General features: G+C 48.0%; 2 protein-coding genes across 5 annotated transcripts; both read left to right on the top strand.

The window, feature by feature from the left end:
* The first annotated feature begins 151 nt into the window (after positions 1-151).
* EARS2 (glutamyl-tRNA synthetase 2, mitochondrial) lies at positions 152-9,131 on the top strand. 2 transcript variants are annotated; one of them, XM_037386055.1, is made up of 9 exons: positions 152-263; positions 678-833; positions 1,755-1,944; positions 2,233-2,705; positions 3,545-3,653; positions 4,807-4,960; positions 6,182-6,312; positions 7,675-7,810; positions 8,373-9,131. In XM_037386055.1, the coding sequence occupies exons 1-9, from the start codon at positions 188-190 to the stop codon at positions 8,454-8,456; spliced, it is 1,509 nt and encodes a 502-aa protein (XP_037241952.1). In that variant the 5' UTR covers positions 152-187; the 3' UTR covers positions 8,457-9,131. The 2 variants fall into 2 exon arrangements, with proteins under 2 accessions (XP_037241952.1, XP_037241953.1); XM_037386056.1 differs by lacking the exon at positions 152-263 and adding an exon at positions 279-529.
* A 50-nt stretch (positions 9,132-9,181) lies between these two features.
* On the top strand, positions 9,182-24,050 carry GGA2 (golgi associated, gamma adaptin ear containing, ARF binding protein 2). Of its 3 annotated transcripts, none has more exons than XM_037386052.1 (17): positions 9,252-9,394; positions 10,065-10,149; positions 11,008-11,083; positions 11,604-11,702; positions 13,501-13,624; positions 14,854-14,957; positions 15,427-15,507; positions 16,330-16,467; positions 17,598-17,679; positions 18,631-18,750; positions 19,006-19,170; positions 19,421-19,476; positions 19,764-19,915; positions 20,733-20,902; positions 21,345-21,514; positions 21,937-22,047; positions 22,662-24,050. In XM_037386052.1, the coding sequence occupies exons 1-17, from the start codon at positions 9,361-9,363 to the stop codon at positions 22,770-22,772; spliced, it is 1,878 nt and encodes a 625-aa protein (XP_037241949.1). In that variant the 5' UTR covers positions 9,252-9,360; the 3' UTR covers positions 22,773-24,050. The 3 variants fall into 3 exon arrangements, with proteins under 3 accessions (XP_037241951.1, XP_037241949.1, XP_037241950.1); XM_037386053.1 differs by having other exon boundaries at positions 9,379-9,394; positions 10,932-11,083; XM_037386054.1 differs by lacking the exons at positions 10,065-10,149; positions 11,008-11,083; positions 11,604-11,702 and having other exon boundaries at positions 9,182-9,394.
* Positions 24,051-24,487: the final 437 nt, after the last annotated feature.

Here is a 24,487-nt window from a genome sequence, read left to right as displayed (position 1 = left end):
CGGGCCCGCCTCCAGGCCCGCCTCCCGGCTCTCCGTGCGCTGCGGCCCCGCGCGGCCGGCGCCCGTGGCGGCGGCCAGCCCCGCCTGGCGGGAGGAGCAGAGGGCGGGGCCTGCGCTCCACCCCGCCCCCCGCCCGCTGCGTGCGAGGTGATTGGCTGGCGCGGCGCGGCGAAGCGGAAGCGGCGCGATGGCGCGGGCGCTGCGGGCGCTGCGGGGCGTGGTGGGCCCGGGGCCGCGGGTGCGGTTCGGCCCCAGCCCCACAGGTAACCCCCGCACCCCCGGCCCGGGCCCCGCCACAGGGTGGGAGCGGCACTTTGGGGTGGAAAACGTGAATTCAGACACTTGAGGAGCGTGTGCCTGGGGGGGCGGGGAGCGGGGCGCCTGAGGCCTGTCCCGGTGAAGGGGCCGCGGTGAAAGTGGCGCTGCCCAGCGCCTGCCGGTTCACAGGGACTGCCGGGTCCCTTCCGGGAATAACGTTCTGGGAAGGCAGCCACCGGTAATTCATTCCGTAGCAGGGGCCCACACACCGGTACGTGCCAGCCCCGCACATCCCCGCCCCTGGGCAGCGTCTCATAGCCAGCTGCCGTTACGGGCAGCGTTGCCCTGCCAGCTCGTATTTAAAAATCTCTATTAGGCCTTAATAACGATGATCTCCTCCGATTTTCCCCCGAGAACAGGTTTTCTGCACTTGGGCGGCCTTCGGACCGCTTTGTACAATTATATTTTTGCCAAAAAACACCAAGGGACCTTTATTTTGAGGGTGGAGGATACAGATCAAAGTCGAGTGGTGCCTGGAGCTGCAGAAGGAATAGAGGATATGCTGGAATGGGCAGGTATTTACAAACATCTTTCGTTTGTTACTTACTGAAAAATTCTTTTTAGAGATTAACAAACACTCAAAGTGAGTACCTTGTGTGATAGCAAGCTGTGCGCTGTTTCAGATGACAAATTAGTTGAAATGTAGTTATTTTTACAGCTAGGTGCCAGGAAGATCCTATTGAAAGCATGTCGTATAGCAGAAATAACGGTTTGTCTGCCACAGAATAAGATCTAAATTTGTGAAAGTGGCAGAAAGTGCAGTTGTAACAAAGGTTGTGCACAAGAGACGTGATGGAGAGGTTGGAAGTTGGAGCTCACAGATATTGCTGTAAATTTATAAATTGTTTGTATACAGGGCTGTCAGTTTTCATTTTGAATCCTCTGTGTCTTTTTGAGCTTAAGAACTAGAAGCAAGGGTGATTTTCAAATACAGAATTGTTATAAGCTTAGAACAAGATCCCACAGATGCTTCCGTTAATGGGTAGGTAAGCTGTAAGGGGCTAGGACTTTGTTGTCGAGTAATAAATTTGGAGTAGGTAAAATAATTGGCAAAGAACTCAACTGTATTTTTGTGGTATTAGTGTTCTTTGCTATAAAAAGGGTGGATGCTACTTTATATGTGTGTGCCTGACTGTGTTTTGCTTTGAGTAGTGTATCAGAGCTGCTCAACTGCTTGTTGTCTTCCGGTGGGTTTTTCTGCTCGTTGCTTTATACACAATACTCTAAATTCTGTTGATGTTAGCTGCTATTTATCTTCTAGTCCAGGGGAATCTGACTCCTGTGCTATACAGATGCCATTAGCTGGCTGCCCTGGAGCAGCATCTTTGGATGCTCTCTAGAACCTTGCTGTTTCATCTTAATTTAATGGGCTCCACGGTGGGGTTCACTCGGCCTTTTTTACAGGTTTTTTAAGTCCCATCATACTCGTATTTCAGGTATTCCCCCTGATGAGAGTCCTCGCCGCGGTGGTTCCTTTGGACCCTACCAGCAATCACAGAGACTTGACCTTTACAGGAGAGCCAGTGAAGTGCTTTTGGAGAGAGGTGTGGCGTACCGCTGCTTTTGCACCCCTCAGCGCCTGGAGCTGCTGAAGAAGGAGGCTTTGCGGAGCCAGCAGACCCCACGGTATGGATTCCTTGTCTGCTGGGTAGTTCCCTCTGTGCTGCGTGCTTGCAACAAAAACTTACAACCACGTGCACAGTGATAGGATTGTAATCTCACTGCCTGTAGAGAGAGAAGCCAGCGTGACCCAGGCTTAGGGGCGTGACCTCCAGAGGTGAGGTGGTTTGACTGGACACATAGCGGGCAGGTTACAGCTAAAATTCAGCGATCAGTTTAGAGGTTTGGGAATGTAAAAATAGCTGATGGGGTTGGCCTATATAGAACTGAGACTTTCTCTCTCCTTTCTCAAAGATATGACAACCGGTGCCGGCACCTGACGCCCACTGAAGTGGCTGAGAAGCTGTCACAGGGCCTTGAGTGGGTGGTCCGCTTCCGACTGGAGAAGGGGGTTGAACCCTTTCAAGACCTGGTCTATGGCTGGAACAAGCATGAAGTGGCTGAGGTGGAAGGTGACCCAGTGATTCTCAAGGGGGATGGCTTCCCCACCTACCACCTGGCAAATGTGGTGGATGACCATTACATGGGCATCAGCCACGTTCTGCGTGGAACTGAGTGGCTGACTTCAACGTCCAAGCACCTCCTTCTCTACAGAGCCTTTGGCTGGGATCCCCCTCAGTTTTGTCACCTCCCGCTGCTTCTGAACAAAGACGGTGGCAAGCTGTCAAAAAGGCAGGGGGACATCTTTCTGGAGCGCTTTGCTCAGGACGGCTACTTGCCAGAGGCTCTGCTGGACATCATAACCAACTGTGGCTCTGGATTTGCAGGTAATGACCACAGGCTTGCGACTTGCTAGGATGCTTCGTGGTGCGGACTTTGGGGAGTGGGTTAGGTTTATTTTAATAGCAAAGATCTTTGACAGCGTTTGAAGGGGTCAGGAAATGGGGGTCAGGTGAAATGCCACCAAGGCTTCTGCAGAGCTCCTGTGAAAGACTGGGCGGTGTGTTGGAACAGTGGGAATCTTTCTGCCTCTCTGCAGCCCTTTAAATTGAGTCTGATGCTTAATGGGTTCCCACTTGGGACAGCATTCATTTCAAGGTGAAGAAACTGTCTGTGAACTCTTGGGAAAACTTGTATTCTGTGGTTAATAATTGCAGTGTTGTGTATGACATCTGTCACACTTCTCGTTTAACCTGAAAGACCATGAGAAGTTGAGTCAGTGTCTCCTTTTGTTGCTCTTACCTTGTGGGGATCACAAATCAACTTGTGTTTCAGGAACTGTACTTGGGAATAAAATCTTTCTTGGGCAGTGAAGCCTTCTGGCTGAGTGTTACTTCTTTTTGGCTGACTGATGCAAAGGGTGTTCCACTGAGGAAGGCAACAGAGCCAAGGAGAATGCCCTAGTTCCCAGTTCCTCACCAGTAGTTAGCAGAGCCTGCTCTTGGGGAGAGGGCAGCTTCCCGTGTGCGCCTGCTGCTAGTTCCATCCTGTTTGTCGGGATACATCCCTGCTTGCTGCACTGCGAAAAGTGGCTCTCCTGTGTCACTTCTTCCTTGGGTGTGCTGCTGCTCCAGCCCTGCGCCCAAGGCTTGCGAGGAAAAGCAGTGAGGCTAGTTCTCTGCAGGGGTGTGGTTTTGTATCATTCTCTTGTTGGGTTATTTTGCAGAGAAACAGATGGGGAGGACTTTGGAGGAGCTGATCTCACAGTTTGAAGTAGGCAGAATTACACCCCATTCTGCCTTCCTGGATCTTGAAAAACTCCCAGAATTCAACAGGTATAAGTATCTGTGGTAACTTTAAAGCATAATAATCAGTACGTCAGTGAGAAGTTATTCCTAGCACTTGGTTTTGTCTGGAGATTTTTTTTCTGGATCAAGCATGGTCCCAGCGCAGCAGCTTTTCAACTGTGCTACAGCAAAGTATGTTTCTGCCATTCCTACCTCCTACCTCCTCTCCTATCCTGTGCTTGGCCACTGTGCCAGGGACACTGTAAAAGCCTAGGCAGATGGTAGGTGTAGCTAGGAGGATGCAAGGTCCTAAGTTTAGTTCCAAAATGACATCTAAAAAGAGGCGACACTTCCAGAAGGTACTTCTGCAAGTACACTGGTAGGCTACTGGGATGTTGTGCTGCTAGGAGTTACCACGTCTTTAGTTCACTGTGGCACATTAGAGCTAAATGCTTTGTTGTGGAATGTCTGTCTGTGGCTTAATGTTACTTTTGTACAATTTTAATTGGTAAATGCTTGTTGTGGTTTAACCCTAGCCGGCACCTAAGTACCATGCAGCTGCTTGCTAACTCCACCCCATCCACCGCAGTGGGATCAGGGGCAGAATCAGGAAAAATGTAAAACCTGTGGGTTAAGATAAGAACAACTGAATAATTGGAATAAAATACAATAATAACAATTGTAATGAAAAGGAGAGAGAAAGTGAGATAGGAATAAAACCCAAAGAGGGGTAAAACCCCCCCCAAAACAAGTGATGCACAATACAGTTGCTCACCCCCTGCTGACTGATGCCCAGCCAGTGCCTGAGCAGCAACTGGCAGCCCCTGGTCAGCTCCCCCCAGTTTCTGTACTCAGCGTGATGTTCTGTGGTAGGGAATACCCCTTTGGCTAGTGCGGGTCAGCTGTCCTGGCTCTGCCCCCTCCCAGCTTGTGATGCACCTGCTCACTGGCAGAGCATGGAAAACTTGGAAAGTCCTTGATTTAGAGTAAGCACGACTTAGCAACAGCTGAAACATCAGTGTGTTACCAGTGTTATTTTCATTCTAAATCCAAAACACAGCACTGTACCAGCTACTAGGAGGAAAATTAACTCCCAGCTGAAAGTATTCCCAGATGAAACCAGGACAGTGTTGTGAGGTTGGGATGAGGAGGTTCAATCCAACCCAAAGCAGTCCAAAAGCATTTTTCTTCTTTGTTACAGGATTCACCTCACCCATCATATTGAGAATGAAGGGCTGCGACAGAAGCTAATTAGAGAGTTGCAGTTGTTGGTGGAGCATGTCTATGGGGATCAACAAGTGGATCAAGATGTTCTAGAAAAGGAATATATGGAGCGAGTCCTCCTGATGAGAAAAGTATGAGCAGTGGTAGCACTGCGTCACCACTTTTGGGAGCTGAGGTTTTGTGGGATTCCTGAATGAAGACTCAGCTGAGTCTTGGGCACTGCTTTGATCTGAGCTCTGAAGCTGCACACCCTGCAAATGGCTGTCACTGCTCACTCAAGTGGTCATGTGCATGCTGACTGCCAAAATCTGGTGATACAGTTAGCTGACTTGTAGGAATGGGCATGGTGAATATCTTGGTGGTCATTGCAGAGTTGTAAGCTCACCCCTCATACTTCACCAAGCCAGCAGAGCTCCCGCAGTAAAGGGACAATGTGTCTCTGCTGTGAAAGTGAATCATGGGATTGTAGGATGTTTCTTGGAAGACTTTCTGGTTCCTGATGAGAGCTGGACCTCAGCAGTGCTGGGTCAGGTCAGCTGTGGCTTTGTTTAGATGAGTGGTGAGAGCCTCCAGGCTGTGCTTCTCCTCCTATAGCCCGGGATGTGGCTGGCTTGTAGTGGTGAGGTCCAGCACCCAGGGTCCCTCGTGCCAGGAGACTGCTCACCGCTAGGTTTTGCTGACTGGGCAGTGTAAGGCACTTCTGCTTTGCTGCTGCTCCGTGCTTTGGAAGCAAAGTCAAAGCAACCTCTTTGCCGAGATGGATGAAGCTCATGGTTCAACTGGTGGGGTTTGTGCATCGGGAGCCCTGGTCTCAGTTAAGTGGCACAGTGCTGGCTGTAAAGGGGACAGAAGATACTGTGGCTCTTCCCAGTGCCAGAAGGAGGGTGAGCCCAGCTGTTTCCCAGTCTGCCCCAGGATGCTGCTGTAGTATCTAGGGGATTCCTTGTGAAGAATAAAGCCACCTTTGTAGGGGCAGGCAGGGACCCAAGTGTTCCAGCATGAAGGCTTCACTATGGCAGCAGTATGGGTGACTCATGTGACTTCCCACTGTCTGTTGAAAGTCAGCAGATGAACGTGGCAAGCCACTTCCCTGGGCTAACTCTGAGTCAGCCTGCATGCGGCTCAGCAGCATGGGTACAGCTGCGGCCCTTTGGGCTTCTGTCTCCCTGCTCACACCAGGTGGTTATGGGTGTGAAAAACTCAGCTGCCTGAAAGTCAGCAATTCATATTTCCTCCAACGAGTATGAAGTACAAGGCAGTCATGTGTTTGGACCCTCTTTAATTGTTCATGAAGTCCAGACTGAATGAATTTGCTTCCCCTCAGCCTTGACAGATTTGCTTTCTTTCTCCAGGGTCACATAAGCTTCCTGAAGAACCTGGTGTCGTGTGATTATTCTTACCTATGGGTTAGGCCCTTGGTGTCCCGAAAGCAACTACAAACTATTTCGGCAGAAGTAGATGAAATAGGAAAACTAGTCTTAGGGTAAGTGTCTCTTCCCAGCACTGTACGCAGTCTCCTGCCCGCCCTAGAGCATTGCTGTTGCCTGCTTATTGACGTTGGACATGCTCATAGTTTTTATTTAATTCCCTCTACTTTAGAATGTGATGTAGATAATAACTGGTGAGAAATTCTTGTGTTTTTACTTGAAAGGCAGCTTGCCAGTGGGAAAACTCATATCAGTGGTCTCAAGCAAGAATTGTCATGTCCGGATTTTGTAAAGCACCAAGCACAGTGGAGTTTGCATGCCAACATCATGCTAATGAACAGCAGTGTTAGCAGGGTGTTCCCATGCCACCTGATCTCCTGTGCTTTTTGTCTGCTGTAGCATCAGACTGGGGAAATGCAAGGTGCTTTTGGTCAATGTGTATTCAAATTATGTAAGGAGACTTTTGGGTCTCTGGAATGAACTCAGTTTGTATCCAGTGAGAATCACTGTCACTTCTGAAAAGCCCAGCCCTGGTGGGCTTTTTCTGCTTCCATTTCTGTTTCTGGCTAGCAGTCTGCCATTCTGGCTGCTCAGAAACATTGCTGAGGTGGCAGACGGTCCTTCTGAGCCGGTGAGTTCTGTGCGGTTTTGCCAATGTGTTTCACTGCTGCCTCGTGTCCCTCTGCTACTCCACGCCTTGCAGCTAGGCAGGGTGGTATGTCAGTTGCCTTTCCAGTTCAGATCTCACATCTGGACCAAAATGAGTTCTGAAAACCAGTTTTGGGAGTAGTTAAAGTGGCAGTATCTGCAAACCGAGCTGTTATTTCCAGCTGACTGTAAGGTTGGTTGTCCTTGGTCATTTGTTGCAGCAGAGTGGTAATTGAATCCAAGTGACAGTAATTTAAGTGTCAGAATACTCGCTGTCCTGGAGGGATAATAGCATTGCTAACCTACAGCTGAGTAGTATCAATGATGGATCCTGCATCTCTGAAAATCATATTAGTAACAAAGAAATCAGCATTACTGCTTTTCCTGTGGTTTTCCAGGTCCTTGGCATAATTTTGTGATTTAAACTTGATGCTTGCTTTTCTGAACAAACTCTGCTTCTGGTACTGTTGAAGCAGATTAAAGGCATGGTTTCGCAAAGTGGAGTCTTCAGCAGCAGTATGGAGGTAGAGCAGTCCCTCCTGCTGCCCAGAAGGGTACCCGTGTACATGACCAACGCTGCAGTGAGCAGAGAGAGTGCCCTGCCTGGCACAGATGGGCAGGGAAGCTTACCTTGAACTGCTGCTGTTGCTGGAAGATTTTGCAAAACCTGTCTGAAGAAGCTGGCAGTCATCGAAGTCATTAGTCATTTCTGTGTAGGAATCCTGTGGGTTTTATGTCCCTGGATTGTAAGGACATCTTCTTTCCTGAAGGCTCATGACAAGGCAGGCAGCTGTTTTGACTGTGGAGGAGTTGAACAAAGACCTGAAAAGCCTCCATAACCAAACCAAAGAGACTAAGTACAGCAGCATGATGCAGCTCCTTCGCTTGGCTCTCAGTGGGAAGCAGGTAAAAAAGTTCTGAGACTGGGGCTTTTTTTTTTCCTTCTCTCTTATAGCAAGATACTGATATTTGCACATCCTGCAAGAACTGACGTCAGTTTCTGTTATGAGTTAATGTACTGATATACAGCACTTCTGGAAGAAATTGCTGTTCTAAAAGTTTCAGAAAGGCTGAAATTGTCAAAACATAAATATGCTGGTCACAAATCTGAAGTCAGAAAAGCCTCTGTAGGGAGTGTTGGCACGGTTGTAGGCTTTAGCCAAAACCAGGATTTTATGTGCAATCTGCTTTTACAAAGTTCAAAAACAAGATTTACAAAAGTTCTGCAAAGCCTAATCCTGGGTTACGCTCTGGCATCAGTCCTGGGTCAGTTTGACTGTTCTTAGCGTTTTACTTCAGGAGGAAAGAAACCCAAACCCTTGTTTTGAGATTGCTAATAAAACCCCTACCCTTGGTCTAACAGTGATCTGATAGCTAATCACACTATCATTTCCGTCATGATGATGCATAAACACGTGCTGAAAAGTGTAAGTTTCCATTTGTACAATCACTTCTTATGTGTTTTCAGCATGGACCGAGCATTGCCGAGATGATGGTGACTTTGGGACCTAAAGAAGTGTGTGGACGAATATGCAAAGCACTATCTAGCTAATATGGGACAGAAATGACACTGACAGCCAGCCCATGGACTCAGATGGTGTAGGCAGCATGCATCATTGTCCCAGACCTGTATTTTTTGATCTCAGCATGATGCCTTTGATCAGATGAGCTGGGCTTTAGACCAGGCAGGAGTCACCATAATGTTTCCAGGTCTGTATGTATCTGCACTAAGCATAAACCACTTTGGGGGAGAAACCAAACACAGGTTTAGGTCTGTCCTTCTGCTTTCATCTGTGCAAAGAGCCTGGTTTTCAGGTTGGGAGAAAGAGACATTTATCAGGGTTTAAATTCAGACCAGGTGGACAGAAAGTGGTGCTATTTCTGGTATCAGCATAGTTCATGTCAAGTGATCTGTCTCTTTTTGGAGAGGTCCTAGTAATCAGGGTACCTACAGCTACGACTACACAGGCCCACAACAAATACCATGGGAAGGGTATTTTTATACGTATAACTATATGTGCATATATATAATATGTATATTATAGCCCTCTTAGCTGCCTTGGTGTCCTTCTGGGCTGAGTGAGCTGCTTGGAGAGGGACACTCTTCTCCCCGTGTACAGTCACGTGCGTGGTTCTGCTAAAAATATCCCTGACCAGGAGATTGGGGTGTTTTTTCCTCTTTTGGATGATGACCTTTTAAGTATTAAATTAATGTGGTGACTTCTGATTCTGTTCTCGCAAGTGTGTGCTCGCTCTGCACGCCAGTGAGGGGAGGAGCAGCCAGAGGGGCGGTGGCGGGGAGGGATGTTTTACCAAGCCAGCCCACACCCACAGCGTACACTTCCACACCACAAACACTCGTGTGGGCTTCCTGCGGGGCGAGTGGAGGCACACGAGGAGCTACGGCGGGTGGATCTGCTTCCTGCGAGCGGCGGGGTGGAGCAGAGCAGGAGTCCATGGCTGGCGCTGGGGAGCTGGAGCGGTGGCTCAGTGAGTGGGGCTGGGAGCTGGGGCTGGCCCCCAGCCCTGTCTGGGTGGGCACTGGAGCAGCTTCAGCACTGTGGGGAAGGGCCCATTTACTCCACAGACCCCCTTTAGGGTGATGTTCATAGGTGCTGTCTTAGCCTGCTGCATCTCTCCTGTCCATCCTCAGCCCCAGTCCTGCCAAAGCTGTTTGAACACTGGACTGGGGAATGAATCAAGCCAAAAAAGACTGGTTTCCTCAATTCAGCCGTGCAGGCAGAGCTTTGGGATGGGCCCTTGTGCAGCCCTGTTGCAGAAGGGTAAACCGTGCCTGTATTCCAGCACGGCAAGGTTTGCAGTCCAGTCCTGGGGGAGCTGTCTGTAAATGCTCTTTAACAGTTTCTTGTGCTCTATGCTAAAAGCGGTATCGTGCTGTTGCTGCCTTCAACACCTCAGTTTGTGCCTGACTTTGACTCTCTAAGAGTGTGTGCTCAAGGACTGTATTTTTAGGCAGATTCTAGTAACAGCTGTTTCCTGCTCATCCTGCGTCTTCTATTTCTGCCTGTTTACAAAAAGCCCTAAAGCAGTTGGTAGCAGTGCAAGGTCTGAGCTGCTTCCTGCCCTGTGCCACTCGCTTGCATGCCTCTCACACTGTGGCTGTTTATTCTTTCTTCATTATTTTTTTTTCCTGTGTAAGATAAAGCCACCGACCCAAGTGTCCCCGAGGAAAACTGGGAATGCATCCAGCAGTTCTGTGACCAGGTGAACGCCAACATAGAAGGGTAAGGCAGACAGACAGCTCTTTGTGCTCGCTCTGGGCTGTGAGTCTGGCTCTGAGCTGCTCCCATGGCTGCAGGGGGAATGGGACCTGTGAACTGCAGTGTGGGGAGCCTGGAGAGAGCTGGGAGTGTTCTATGGGCTCTACTGCTACTGATAGTGTAAATAAGTTGCAGAGAGGTGTATGCCAGCGTCATGGAGGCTGATGTCTAGGAATGGGCTCTAACATCCATTGCTGCAACCCACGAGGCAGCAAGTCCTGCCTGCTGTGCCCTCTTGGGAGTCTGGCCAAGGATACCCTGCTGCGGGGTGCTGCAGGGAAGCTCTTGAGTGAGCTCAGCCTCGGCTTTTCCTTTCAGAGGTGGGAGATCTCTGCTGGGACTTCCCCACCTTCCAGCTGACAGTCTCGGCTTTATGGGAAGGAGCAGGAAATAATCAAGCAAATGACCTGTCAAAGCTTACTGATCATCTCTTTAGAGCAGACGCCTGTGTGTTCAGAGCTTGTAGTCTGGCACCCATCTGCCCCAGCAGCATGTGTGCACAGGCAGGCTGGCTGGGGCTTGCATCAAAGCTCCTGCGAATCCAGAGAGCCTGCTCTCATGACACTGGCGCAGGGAGAGTCCCCAGCCTCTGGACACAGCTGGAGGACAGCACTGGGGTCACACAAGCTGCTTCGATTCACCTCTCGCCCCTTGTGCATGTGTGTGTGTCCCAGGCCAGTGCTCTGCTGAAGGAAGGGTGCCTGTCATGTACAGGTTGTGAATCCAGCAGTTGCTCTTCTCTGCAGGGCATAATCAGCAGCATTTGTTTTTCATGGGAGCTTGCGCGTTGTCTGACTTGCACTTGCTTCTGCTACTCCCCAGCCCATCACTTGCACCGAGGCTGCTGGCACATAAGATACAGTCACCTCAGGAGATGGAAGCTCTTCATGCTCTCACAGTAAGTGCTTTCATCTGCATGCAAAGAGAGGCAGCAGTAGCTTGGAAATAGAGTTTGAGGGATAGAGACAGTCTGTCTTTTCTTTTTCTCTTAGATGTCCCTCCCTTTCTTTTTCTCTTAGATGTCTCTCCCTTTTAACTTCCCGTTGCACAAGGAATACAGAAGCCAGGGTATAACGGAAAGAGTAACGGCTGTTGTTCCTTCCCAGATCACTCTGCTGACGTGTTTCAGTGGTCTGCAGCTTGTGCTGTTTGACCTGTGGTCCAAAAGTTACTAGTGGTGGGTAGGATAGAGCAGACAGTCTTTAAACATGCTGCTTAAGAAGGTTGGATGAAAGAAAAGTACATGTTCTTACTGCCCAACTTTCTCAGTATCTTGCATTTCTGAGTGCAGTGCCAGAAATTTCTTAAATTTAGTGTTAATTTTTTAAAATTTTTAATTTTTAAAATGTTAAAGTTTTTAAAAATTCCCCAAGACTTGTGTGCACTGTTTCTGTTTGGTACCATTTTGTTTTCTGCAGGTGCTAGAGACCTGTGTGAATAACTGCGGTGAAAGATTTCACAATGAAATAGCAAAATTCAGATTTCTGAATGAGCTGATTAAAGTGCTTTCCCCAAAGGTAGGTAGTCATGGTTACACTGGATATCGCAGGTGGGACACACTGTTTATTTTGCGGTGGATATGAAAACAGAATTAATCTCACACAGAAGCAGAGCAGGATTTGTTCTGTGCCTCCAAGCATAAGGAGTGGATGTGAATCCCCTGTAAACAATGTAAGGCAGGGGCTCTTTCTGTGAATTTCCTTGTGGTTTCTCCCAGCTCTGCTGGGACAGTCAGGGACTCTAGAGGAGCTTGAAGTTGTTTCTGTGACCACTCAGCCTGTGGCCCTTTTGCCTCTCAGGAATTTACAGAACTTCGATCGGGGAAGTGGCAGAGGACGGAGCTGCCAGGAGCTGCCTAGAGCCTCTCCCATGTTTCCTTATGCTCTGTCCTCAAACTCTTTGTGCTCGGGCTGCTCTCCTTGCTTCCTCCTGCCAGAAGTTAGCCTGGGCTTGGGTCCTGCTCGTGGGGCAGCATCAGCTTAGGTAGCAGCAGCCAGGGACTGGCCTTCAGCGGCCCTTGTGCCGCACTTGCTCTGCCATCGCCTGACGGTCGTGCATTCATGCAGCTGCTTTGGGGTCCCACTGAAGGTCTCCTGAAAGCTGGGCAGAGGGCTCCCAGTCCCTGGGCAGTGACAGCCCTGAGTCAGGGGGAGGCTGGGAGGGATCAGCTGTAGCTAACATGGAAGCTGCAAAGTCCCTTCCTGCAGCTCTGCTTCCCTGGCTCACAATATATTCCTTCAATATATTCGATATATTCCTGCTCCCTGCTGTGGAGCACTTTGCTTCTGAGTGCAATCACTGCCTCCTGAGAAGAGAAGCAGCAATCAGAAATTAGAAGTTTAGTTTGAGAAGCTAAGTGAGCTGTGGATGCATTGGGTCCCCTGGCAGTGCCTCTCGTGATGAAAAATGGAGACCTGTTCTATCAGAGACGCTGTGATCTCCCTGCCGTGCTCCTCTCTGCATCAAATAACGGGCCTGGGACTCTCTTCACTGCTCTTCTCAGCAGCTCAGTAATCAATTTCCCTTTTTAGTGGGTCCTGTGCACATTTACCGTTTGTACAGGCTTCGTTTTCCGTTACATCATCTCGATGGCAGAGGTGCAAAAAGCTGATTTCAGAGAAATGTTTAACCAAACAGCAAAACCTCTTCTCTCAGTCCTGGGCTTGGTAAAGGTATTTCAGTGAAACAACAAACTTTAAAGAATGTATCACTACAGAGAGTTTTGTTTGCTGTTTTGACAGAACAGATATCATTGAACGAGTTTAAAATGCCTAGTAGAGGTTTGTGTGTGGCTATTACCCTTCTTCCCGATGTTTTTATAATACACCAAAGTGAATGCTTATAGGCAATAATGAGAAAAATCTAAGAAAACATCCAGATGCTGAAAAAAGAGAGTAACTTTTTCTTGTTTTGTTCAGTTTTCATTTGTGTGAGTCTGGCTGAGGCCAGCGGCACTATTTGCATTGCAGGTGGTTAAGGGAAGTATTTAAAGTCAAGCATAGAACTGTTTTCACTAAAATAAAAGAGCATAGTTTTGGTTTTGGATTCAATAACTGATCAGGGAAATTCTGAAATGCTTTCATTTTTTTTATGTAATTATCATATGCTTAATAGCATTCCTTGTATTTAAAGCGATACACACTATTTCCTATACCACAAAATACACAGTTGGCAACACTGTGAATAAAGTGTTAGGAATCCATTTGCCACTTGGTCTCTGCACACAGAAAACTTGAGGCTAGAACCATGTGCCATATCTGGCACTAATTCTTGGGTTTAATCTCTTTTTGTCTTTAATTTTTTGTTTGTTTTCAGTACTATGGAACCTGGTCTTCAGAAAAAGTCAAGTCAAGAGTCACAGAAGTAATATTCAGTTGGACGGTCTGGTTTCCTCAGGAAGTTAAAATCCGGGATGCTTATCAGATGCTGAAGAAACAAGGTTTAGTTCTGTTATTTCAGTTTCCTTTTTAGTCTTCCAAGTCACGTGGTTTCAGACTACAGATATCTGTCCTTTTCAATTTCTGACTAAGCTTTTTTTATAAAATGTTGTGTGTGAGGGGTAAAAGAACAAAGGCCATGCTTAGAAGGCTGTTTGGGTATTTAATGATGCGTGTCACTGTTTAAAGAGATTTACCAGAGAACAGCCTTATTGAGTCAAAGCTCAGGCTAACCTTGTGGCCTCTGTTCACACAGTGCTGACCACTGTTGCGCAGGGGAAAGGTACAGGGCAAACTCAGAGTGATCTTTACCCTGGAATATTCTCCCAGAATTATGGGGGGTCATTCAGAGAGATGCTGAGCTGGATTTTTCATCCATTGCATCATATTCAATAGTCCTTAATGGTATTGTAATCTAGAAATTTGTCCAATCCCATCTTGTTATCCTAAGTAATAAATTTCAGAGTTTAACTAGGGAAGTACCGTAATACTTTCTGTGGAAATTTGGGGGAATTAGGGCGTTTGTTTAGATGTTTCCCACCGGTTTGCTTCCTGCATCTTTGAGGATCAAATGGCTTTGCAAGCCTTCCCCCAAGTCCTGCTGTGGAAAGCTTCCTTGCCATCCCTGCCTTTCTTGTGCACAGCAGCTGCTGCAGGCTGGGCTGTTGCTGCAGCACTGGCACTGGTGAAGTACTGAGCAGGGGTGCAGGGGTGCTGTGTGCCCTCCTGCCAGGCAGCTCTTGGGGACCCTGCCCATCCAATGCCTACACCGTTGCTGCTGCTCTAAGTGCTGGCTAGGGAGGCAGGAGGAGAGGAGATGCCCATGGAATCGCTGTGGGTGTTAAGGGCTCCTTTGGCACTCGGCTGCGTGTGTTTGGTGCCCAATGTTTTATGGCCATCCGGACTGTGGCGATCCCATGTGCTTGGAGGTCAGCGCTGGTGTGCTCCCGGCACTCTTACTATGGGGGAATTTTAGCAGTTCACCCAGAAGAGCTCAGCACATCTGAATTTTATTTTCTGCTCTGAAAATCTCATTTGGCCTGTGCTTAATTCAAGGGAGAAAGGGAAGTCTTTTGCCTGGGTTTTTGCTAAGGCAAGTCCTTGCTTCTCATCTCACTCTGTAAAGTTATGGGGAGGGATGAATGAAATGGGTGCAAAATCCAATCCTCTGTTGAGCATTGGTGTTTTAACAGCTCAGGCATCACTGAACAAATATTCTTACCCATTCCAGGGATTGTAAAAGAAGACCCCAAACTGCCAGAAGACAGAATTTTACCTCCCCCTTCTCCAAGACCTCAGAATTCTATTTTTGACACAGACGAAGAGAAATCCAAGGTAAACCTGGATTTGTACTGATGAGAAGACAGGCTCAGTCATATTTTGGGAGCTTTTGCTGTTTCAGACAGAGTATCCTCAGAATAATGCTAATACTTCTTGCTGTACAACAGCTAGAGAATTCTTTGATGCTTTGTCATAAATTTGTGCTTAGTAAAAAGTGGGGTGTTTTTTTCAGAAAAACATCAGTTTCTATTAAACTTTCCCAAGGGAGGATTTCTCCAGGTCTTACAGAAATTCTGTAGGGCCAGAGAGTTCCTTTCCAAACAGCCAATGTGTGCAGGTAGCTGTAGGAGGCAGCAGTATAATCTGCATTAGATTATGGGACATGAGCCCACATACTTCCAGGATTATAGAAACTTTTATGCCAGTGGGTGTCTCTCAGTATCTGGTCTTATGTGATGCGTGCCTGTAGTAAGAATGCCTGGAGACTGCTGCTCACTGGTGCCCAACGCTCTCCCCTCAACAGCTCTTAGCAAGGCTTTTAAAAAGTAGCCACTCTGAAGACCTGCAGGCTGCCAACCGTCTGATCAAGAGCATGATTAAAGAGGTAGGGAGCTCCTTGGGTCAGAAGCTGTGTTTGCAGATGGGGAAGGTGGGAGGGGACTTGGCAATTCAGTTTCTGACAGGGGGCCTCTGTACCTGATCATGATGCTGCCCCAGAGGAGGGACTATTTTCAGTATGTCTTATTCCAAAGTTACAGTGTGGAACTGTGATGTTTTGTTTCCTTTGCCATTGCCAGGAAGAGGGAATGTATAGATCCAGGAGCCTGTACGGCAGGACACTTCCATGTTAGTGGGATCCTGGCAGTAGTACCACACAAGTGATAGAAAGTTTCCAAAACCAAACTGTTCCCAGGTGGAAAAAAGCCACCTCTGTACAGAACTGTCTCTTTTCTGCAGGGAGTATGTGTGTGCATGTCTGGGATGTCTGTTTTCATTTTCCATCTGAAAGAGCACCCCACTTCTCTGCATAAATAGGAGATTTGGTCTCGTTTAATGAAATCCCTGCACTAATTTTGAGAGTGTTCTGCACGGCAGAAGCCCCCAACTCCCGACTCCTAATTTTCAAGTCTTACTCATGCCTGTCGTGAAATGAATTCTGTATGCACCAGCACAGTGGCCAGGGTGCCCTGAGAAGGGCAGGAGGATTCTGTCCTCACCCTTGGCAGGGAGGTGCTGTGCAGCACTGATACTGGAATTGTTTTGTGGTGTGTCCTTACCTGCACTGCTTTGTGCTTCTTCTACCTGCAGCGAGATATTAATAGGAAGCAACTCCTCAACAAGTGTGATCCAGAGTGCCCCAGCCAAGCATGGGCACTGGTTGTATTAGCCAAATCATCATCTACTTATATCTAATTTTTCATCAAAGGAACAAGAAAAGTCAGATAAGGTGTCCAGAAGAGTGACCACCATCAGTGAGGTTTCTGAGAATATTAAATATATGGACGAGTTACTGGAAAACTACAAGAGACAAGAATTATCCCAATCTGACCAGGAGACCCTACAAGTAAATGCTCTTTTTCCTACGTAAGACCTTCTTTTGTCTGGCTATGCCTGGGAGGGCCCAGGGCAACAGGATTCAAAGGCCAGGATGGTGCACTCAGCTTCTGCCCAGGAAACAGCATTACCATGGCAGAAAATGTTTCTGACATGTTTGACGAATAGCAGTCCCTCCCATCAGTGTAATGGAAGTTGGAACAGAACTCTCTCCTGCTGTGCCAGTTTGAGTTTCTGTCCAGGTTAGCTGCTTTTCTTGGGATATCTTATGGGGAAGTGGTTCTTCCTCCAACAGTGGTGTAACGCGTAGGAATCCCCTTCAGCCCAGGCATGGTTAGGTGGGTGTGATGAGATCTGACCAGAGAAGCTCAAAGCTGTGGGCTCTTCAGCTTGTGCTATGGTTTCTGTGATTTCCCCTTTTTCTGCCCAGAGTTCACTGGTCTGCTGCTGCTCATGAGTATCAGTGAATTGAGGAAATGTTTGGTGTCACTAATAGGGCTGTCAGAATAGCTTTACAGCCTCCAAAGACCTGAAACTCTACTAGGATGCCTACCACCTCAAATGAAAAAAAATCAGACAACTGAGTTTTTGTAGGTAAGAACTTCTCCTGTGGCTATGTGTGACGGCCGAGTTTGGAGCTAGCTGCTGGTGGGAGGGCTGCTGCTGTAGATGGAAGAGACCCTACTTTCAGACTGGAAAAGTAGCTGCCTCCACGCCTGCTCACTTCCTAAAACACCAAGAAGAGCCGTAAGTGGCTTTGTGTTGTCTGACAGTAGTTACAACGGATGGCCATAATACTTTCTTCTGAGTACTGTGATCAATCTGTTCATGCCTGGATACTTTTTCTTTTAAATTGAATACTTTTACACTGATCTATTTTACATCTGTATGCATAGAGAGGATGTGATTGCTGAGGAGATACCAGCAAAGCCTCCTTGTTCCAGTGGCTGTACTTCCAGGCCACTGTGAATTTTTAAGAGTGCAGCAACATGCAGCATTGATACCCTTTGTCTGGACCTGGGCAGAAAGTGCATCTTCCTTTTCTAGAGGTAGCATCACTTACAAGTGATGACAGAGACAGAAAAGTGTGGGAGTGTCTGGGATCTCCTGAGCAATGATGCGAAACATTTCCTTCCATAGACTCTGTTTCAACGCTGTGAGAAGCTCAGGCCGCTGCTCTTTCGCCTTGCCAGTGAGACAGTTGATGACGATGAGGCTCTAGGTAAGAGCCAACACTGTCTTTGGATTTCTCTGCAGTTAAGTTTGTCTGCCTTCAATTTGACAAGTGGGGTATGCCCTTCTTCTGAGAAGGGGAATGCTTAGGCACTTGCTACTCTGCTGCAAAGCTTTCCACTTCCACCTTTAAAGCATGCCAATGGGAAGCGGCATAAGTCTCCTCCCACTCCTCTCCAAGGCAGCTATTAATAATTTGCACTCGGAGCCCGAAGATAAAGAGTGAATCCAGTTTCTTCTAGCCAGCTTGGTTTTCAGAGTTTTTGGAGTTCTGATGTTCAGAGAACTGAAGGGGTTTGAGGTCTTTTCTCCACAGAGATCGAAGTTCTCTCTGTCTATAAACACAGAAGGGATATTTTTTTAATTTTGTAAGTATAATACCAAGGAGGGTCATATGAGCAGAATCTTTGAATTCCACAGTTATGAAATGTAGCCCTTCCCAGGGGATTGCATTTCACAGTCTTGTCCATATGCCTTGAAAACCTGACTGAAGTGATGTTTTGCTGAACAGACATCTTAAACATCAAGAGCTCAGTAAGAGCTCAGCTGTGCCTCAAACATTTCTTTCATATCCATGTTAGGGTTCTTCAACTGTGGATTGCTGGATTATAGACTCAAGCACACTCGGAAAACTTGCGGAGAACAACAAAGTACATAAGAGATGGCAGGAACTAGAAGTACTTTAGAGACAGGATCAGATTTCAAAGTGATCTTGGTAAACGGGAGAGAGGCATGAAATCAGCATATGGGTGTGCAAAGTGCTGCCTTTCAGAAAGTGGAATGAAAAACTAGTCAGGAGCTTAGGGCAGATTGCCCCGCTAGGCTTTGCTCCAGGCAAGTCCTTAGATGCATGTCCCTTTCTCATGAGCCTTTTGGAGAGTGCTGTGGAAATGACCCTCGTGTTAAACATTAATATTTTGTTTCTTCTCTTGTTTTCCAGCTGAGATACTGCAGGCCAATGACAAGCTCACCCAGGCGCTTGGACACTACAGGCAGGTTGTAGCCAGCCATGAAAATGGTGGTGGAGGAGGTTCAGCCACCAGCTCTGCTGATGCACCAGGTAAAGAGCATCCCGCGGCATTCCACAACAGCTCTGCTTCCGTCTGTCCTGTGGGAGTGGAGTTTGGAAGTGCTTCTTGGAGAATAAATCCTCTAACACAGGAAAACATTATGTAACCATCATTTTCTTCTATGTGTAGTTGATAGAAAATGTTCCTGAAGTTCTTCGCTTCTGAGTCCTTTCAGGCATGCCTGTACCCATAAATACAGTTCCTTTCAGAAAGTTTCTCTTTAACTCTTTCTGCTATTTCCAAAGCATGCCGGCCAACCCCAAGACGCATGAAGAGCTACACACTGATTGACTTCTCTGAACTGGAGGCCACATCCCAGTCTCCTACAGACCACTCTGCAAACATACCCGCTACCTCCCACCATGGCAGCACCTCTACTTGTCTGCTTGATGAGGAGTTTAAGTCGTTAGGTTTGTATATGCAATTCAGTACAGTGCTGTCCTTGTTACTAGGGTTTGTGGTGTTTAATAAAGATAGGAGAACTTTGATTTTAACGTTGGTCCTAAGAGAAGGTAGACTCTTTCATCAAGTTTTCAAGAATGTAGTTTTCTTTAATGATGTTAGACTGTAGTCAAACTGCTGTTAAGACAACAAAGGAGGAACCTGTGGAAAACTCTTGTTTTCTGTAATTGACCTGTGGTATTTTGACACCTTTCTTAGGTCTCAGCAACTCTCCTGTTGGACAGGAACCACTGCCCGATTTTGGCTTAGCAGAGGTGAGTGGTCCTCAGACACTTCAGTCTATAAGGTACAAAGGACAAAAATCAGACGTGATTCTTGATGTGGCTTTCTCTGGCAACCTTTTTTTACACCACTCTATTCTGAAGGGGAAACTGGAATCCTCCTGCTCTGCAATGGATTTCTCAGTTGCAGTCTGCAACCAGATCACTCATATTTATTTCTATTTAAAGTAGTGTTATTAAAAACAAGGTTCTTTTCAATGCAACAGGTCTGATTTTTCCTGTTGTTCTATAGCATGAACCAGAAGTGCCTTATTTTTCAGACTGCTGTACACAATGGATATGGTGAAATCGTAAGTGCTGTTCAAACATGGGGACTGCAGGAGAGCTCTGAAGACAGCTGTTCAGAGAAGAATGAATTTCAGGGCCTGGTTGATCAGCACTCTCTACCATCCAGGACCAAGACATTATCTTTGTAAGAAAACTGCATAATGCAGTCTGACTTTGGAGATGAGGAATACTGTTTTACAGCAATGAGGATTAGGGAAACTTTTCAACTACAACTGGTTAGTGATGGCAAGCTACCCATCCACCCATTGGCTCTTATGCAGCAGTTATGCCTCTGTTAATTGCACTTTGTGTAATTGCACACTGGGACCTTCCAAAGGTCAGAAATTTTGAGAGACAAATCCTGTGGCTTGGTAACAAGGTGATCTTGAGCAAAAGGAACAAAAACCTTACAGTCAGCTCTTTTTATAATAACCTGTGACTCAAAAATTACTTTCCCTAGCTTTCTTCTGGCTGTGACACAGGCATTCAGCGGAAGCCTGACAGTTCATAAGCCAAATTAATTATCCACAGACCTTCAGAGTGGGTGACCATTACGATGTACTTATCCAGTCTGCCATAATACAAACCAGGAAATTTTACTGGAGATTCACAGCTTCTTGCATTGTCTTTGATACGGAATTTACTTTAATCTCACTGACTAGAGCTCCTGAGAGTCTGTGCATAGGGAGAGTAGACTTCCAAAGCCCTGAAACAAAGTTTCACTTTGTTTCACTTTTTAACTAAAATCAAAGTCTGCCTTAATGGATGCTCAAACAGCACCTTCTTCCATGTAAGATAGGGACAGTTTTCCAATTTCTCAAGAACTCAGAGAGTGTAAGCTTGTGCTTTCTTTATACCTAAAAGGGATAAGGGATTTGGAATACAAATTGACACAGCAGAAGGTGTATATACCGTGTAGTCACCCCAGTTGATATAAGCTTTCTACATGCTTTTCTTTCCAGGGATTTATCGCCAATGAAATTGCCCTTTCCAGATCTTCCAAATAGCTCAATGGCAGATACTTCATTCTCCAGTTTAGGCTACGAGCTGAAGCCTGCTGCCTCTTTGCATCCAGCTTCTTATGATGCTTCTCTAGAAAACCTTTTTGTCCCTTTAATTTCAATTACACCGAGTAAGTGCAATGATTTCTGTGCCCCAGCTCTGCTTACCTAAGGCTCGCTAGAACTCTTCTGTGATTTTTGCAGGGGAGCAAGCCAAAGTAGCTTCATGCTTTGTGGGTCAGCTGGAGAAAAGTAGTGACTGTTCTACAAAGGACTTAATGTATCTGAGAATTTGAGCAAGTGCTAGGGATCGTACCATGGAAATGTCCTTGTCCTCCCTACTAAGCTGCTAAATCTCCAATTTAGACATTCAGATTCCTTTCTCCGCCTTAGAGGCGAAGTGTAGATCACAGGCAGGTGCTGTATGCTGCTTGGTCTGTGAGTTTGCTGAAGGAAGTAAAAGTTTGTATGGGTGTTTCCCTTTTGCTGTTCTTGATCCTGTCTTTGCTGTTCTGCCCTCAGAAGGGAGGGGAATCCAGGTGTTGTTTCTGATTCTCCTTTTGTCTCCGGCAGGCAGCATCTGTCCGCTTACTGTGTATGACAGGAATGGTTTCAAAGCTATGCTCCACTTCTCCAGAGACCCGGCTCCTGGCCGACCAGATGTGCTGGTGCTGGTTCTTTCCATGCTGAGCACATCAGCTCAACCAGTTAAGGACATAGTGTTCCAGGCTGCAGTCCCAAAGGTGAGAAGCCTGTGACGAGTAACAGAGAGTGGGACTACTCGGAAATGTCCTGAGGAGAAGGTTCACCATTACTTGCTTAGGATTTGCCTTGCTCATTGGAAATTGCATGGCTCACTTTCTCTGAACGGTGAACCTGGTTGTGTGGTGGTGCCAGTGCCTGTTTCACAGAGTATATCCCTGGTCTTGCAACAACTAGACAGGGCTCCAGACGTGCTGCGTTAGCCTTCTGGGTGGGAGACTTGTTCTGCCTGTTTCTGTTTATTTAGGAATATCTGCCTTTAGATGCGGGCTGTGGAAAGGCACGCTTTTCATCAAATGACAAAATCTGGCTGACATATCTTTAACCAGCTCTGTAGCTTGGTAATGCTCCCAGCCCTTTTTCAGCATGGACCAGAAATTATTCCTTTTGTTTTCTCTTTCAGACCATGAAAATAAAGTTACAGCCAGCGTCCGGTTCTGAGCTGCCTGCCTTCAGCCCCCTTCTCCCCCCTGCGGTGGTATCTCAGGTCCTGCTGCTCGCCAATCCGCACAAGGTGTGTGTGGCGACAGACTCTGCTGGATGAGCACTCGGAATATCACTGTAGTGGGTGGGGTGTTTGTATGAAAGATGGGGAGAGTATTGTTAGTGGGGAAGTGCAGGGGAGAGACAGAGCAGTCTGGGCTGTGCTGGGAAGACATTTTTCCCACTGAAACAGGTTTCCAGAGCTATAATCTGAAGGATTGAATGGGAGGTTATTGCAGGGGCCTGCACAGTTCTGCTTCAGTCTACCTGCAGGGATGGCCTGTTTGTGAGCACACACACCTGTGCAGATGTTTGCAGGTGGTGGAACGCAAGGCCACCCAAGCCACGAGCAACAGGAGGCAGTTCTGTTGCACTGGTGAATAATGATGACACCGAAGACTGAGAAGGCTGGCTGGGCCTGGATTGCCACGTGTGCCCTTGGGTGGCTTGCACAGGTCTCCCAGTCATTCCCTATGTATCTTATAAAGATCCAGGTCTTGTTCTGTGCAGAGCTTCCGTGTGGCTGAAGTGTTACGCTCCCCTTTCAGAGGGTCATTCACTGCACCAAGGCTGTGAGGGGTGAGGCTGAAGGAGCCCAGGAACCTGCAACTGTGACAGGCCTCTCTCTGTTCCTTTCTCTCACAGGATCCCATCCGACTGAGATACAAACTAGCATTTGTGCAAGGTGTGCAGCCCTTCGCTGAGGTGGGAGAGGTGACAGGCTTCCCAGAAGCAGAGCTCTGGGGCAGGAGCTGAAGTTCAGCAGGCTTGGACATTGCCATGTTGCCTTAGCTGTGCCGGGGGGGGATGACTGTGTGCCAGCAATGCCGGCCTGGACTCCGTTAACAGCTCCCTTCCTTGGGATCTGCCATCTCCTTCCTTTTGGTTTCTGAGCAGGTGTCTGGCAGGAGGAATGTAAACTGGCTGCTTCTGGCACAGCCTTTCTCTGTAGCTGAGCCTGCTTTGCAGGAGGCTGCTGTAGAGCCCTGCTGCCTGGAAGGCTTGGTGCTTGTTCTATACACCTCTTTCTGCTTTCTGGGCCACTTTTCTCTCTTCCCCATTACTTTTTCTTTTTGAATTAAAAAAAAAAAAAAAAAAGAAAGCAAGCAAGCGAATCTGTAACAACCATCAGCCCTTGTGGCAGACTGCTTGGAGGCAGGTGAGGATCTGTTCCAGGAACCTACCGACCCTGTTTTTGCTGATGCCTGTGTGCCAATGGGCAGGCAGAAATGTGAGGAATGGTGAGAGCCGGGCTCATCTGGTAGATGTGGTTTATAGGAAAAGGTACAAAACAGAGTGAAGGCAGTAAATAGCAGGCATGCCTGGGGACCAGTCTGGGAGAAAAAACCGCCGAGTGTCACCAGCTTATCCATCCCCAGGCCCCACAGCTTGTCTTGCACCGGTTGTTCTTTCCATCAGGCTCTGCAGCACTCTGGGCATGTCTGCTGCCCCCCACACACAGCCGCCTCTTGCATGCGAGCTGAACACCTTCCGTGACTGCGGGAGCCCAGAGCTGCTTCTGGACCTCGCTGGCTGTGGGGCTTTGTGAAACACGCTGCATTTCTGTTAGTGAAAACTGTCCAAACCAAATGATAATTTAGAGAGCCAACAGTGGTTTCTTGCAGCACTGCATACATGGGGGATCTTTCCTCCTAGCACGCACACCAGGTTACTCCAGGGTACACGTTACATAGAGTACTTGCATATTCAGAGTACAGCACATACTCATTTTTGTTCACACACAGGACTGGTTACAGGTTTCTCGTGTCTAATGCAAATAAGTGTGCATGCCAAAATAGCACTTTTGTGTGTTGTACCAGTGACACGGTGCCCCCCAAGTGGGGGTTTGCCCTCTCTCGGGGGCGCTAGATGAGTTGGAGGTGGTGATCTCCCACTACTACAGTTACCATTGTCCTACTTTTCACTAATTTTCTGTGGGTTGCAACACCTTATCAGCTTGCCTCCTTTTGCGGTCATAACTTTCTCTCTTGGAGGCTCCTTTCTGCATAGTTTAGATAACGGTGTTCTTACCGTTATCTGTTCTTTGTCTCCGAGGGCTGGCTCCCCTGGTCAGCAGTCCTTCCATGCCTCAGTTCAGACGACTTGCGAGGCTGGGTCAGCTTGACCTGAGCTTTGTGCGCACACCCGCTGCACGCAGGGTTACGGGGCAGTTCTGGGCGGGAGGCGCGCTGGCGGCGCAGCCCTGCCCAGCCCCCCGCCTGCCGGTGCTCTCTGCCGGGCCGCCCTGCCGTAGCGGGCCCGGGGGGCCGCCCCCCACTCCGGCCCCGGCGCTTGGCCCGGTGCGGGGCTGCCTCATGGGGCCCGCCCGCGCGTTCCCCTCCACAGTCCCGCCGAGCCTCGCGTTCCCGGCCTCGGCGCCGGTGCCGCCGGGGGAGTCCGCGGCCTCGGGCCCGCCACCGCCGCCAGGGCGCGCCACCACCGCCAGGGCGCGCCACCGCCGCCAGGGCCCG

This window comes from Falco rusticolus, chromosome 4, assembly GCF_015220075.1.
Source record: "Falco rusticolus isolate bFalRus1 chromosome 4, bFalRus1.pri, whole genome shotgun sequence".
Taxonomy (NCBI): domain Eukaryota; kingdom Metazoa; phylum Chordata; class Aves; order Falconiformes; family Falconidae; genus Falco; species Falco rusticolus.
Note: the sequence above shows the minus strand (reverse complement) of the source record. Positions and strands in the feature narration are given on the sequence as shown.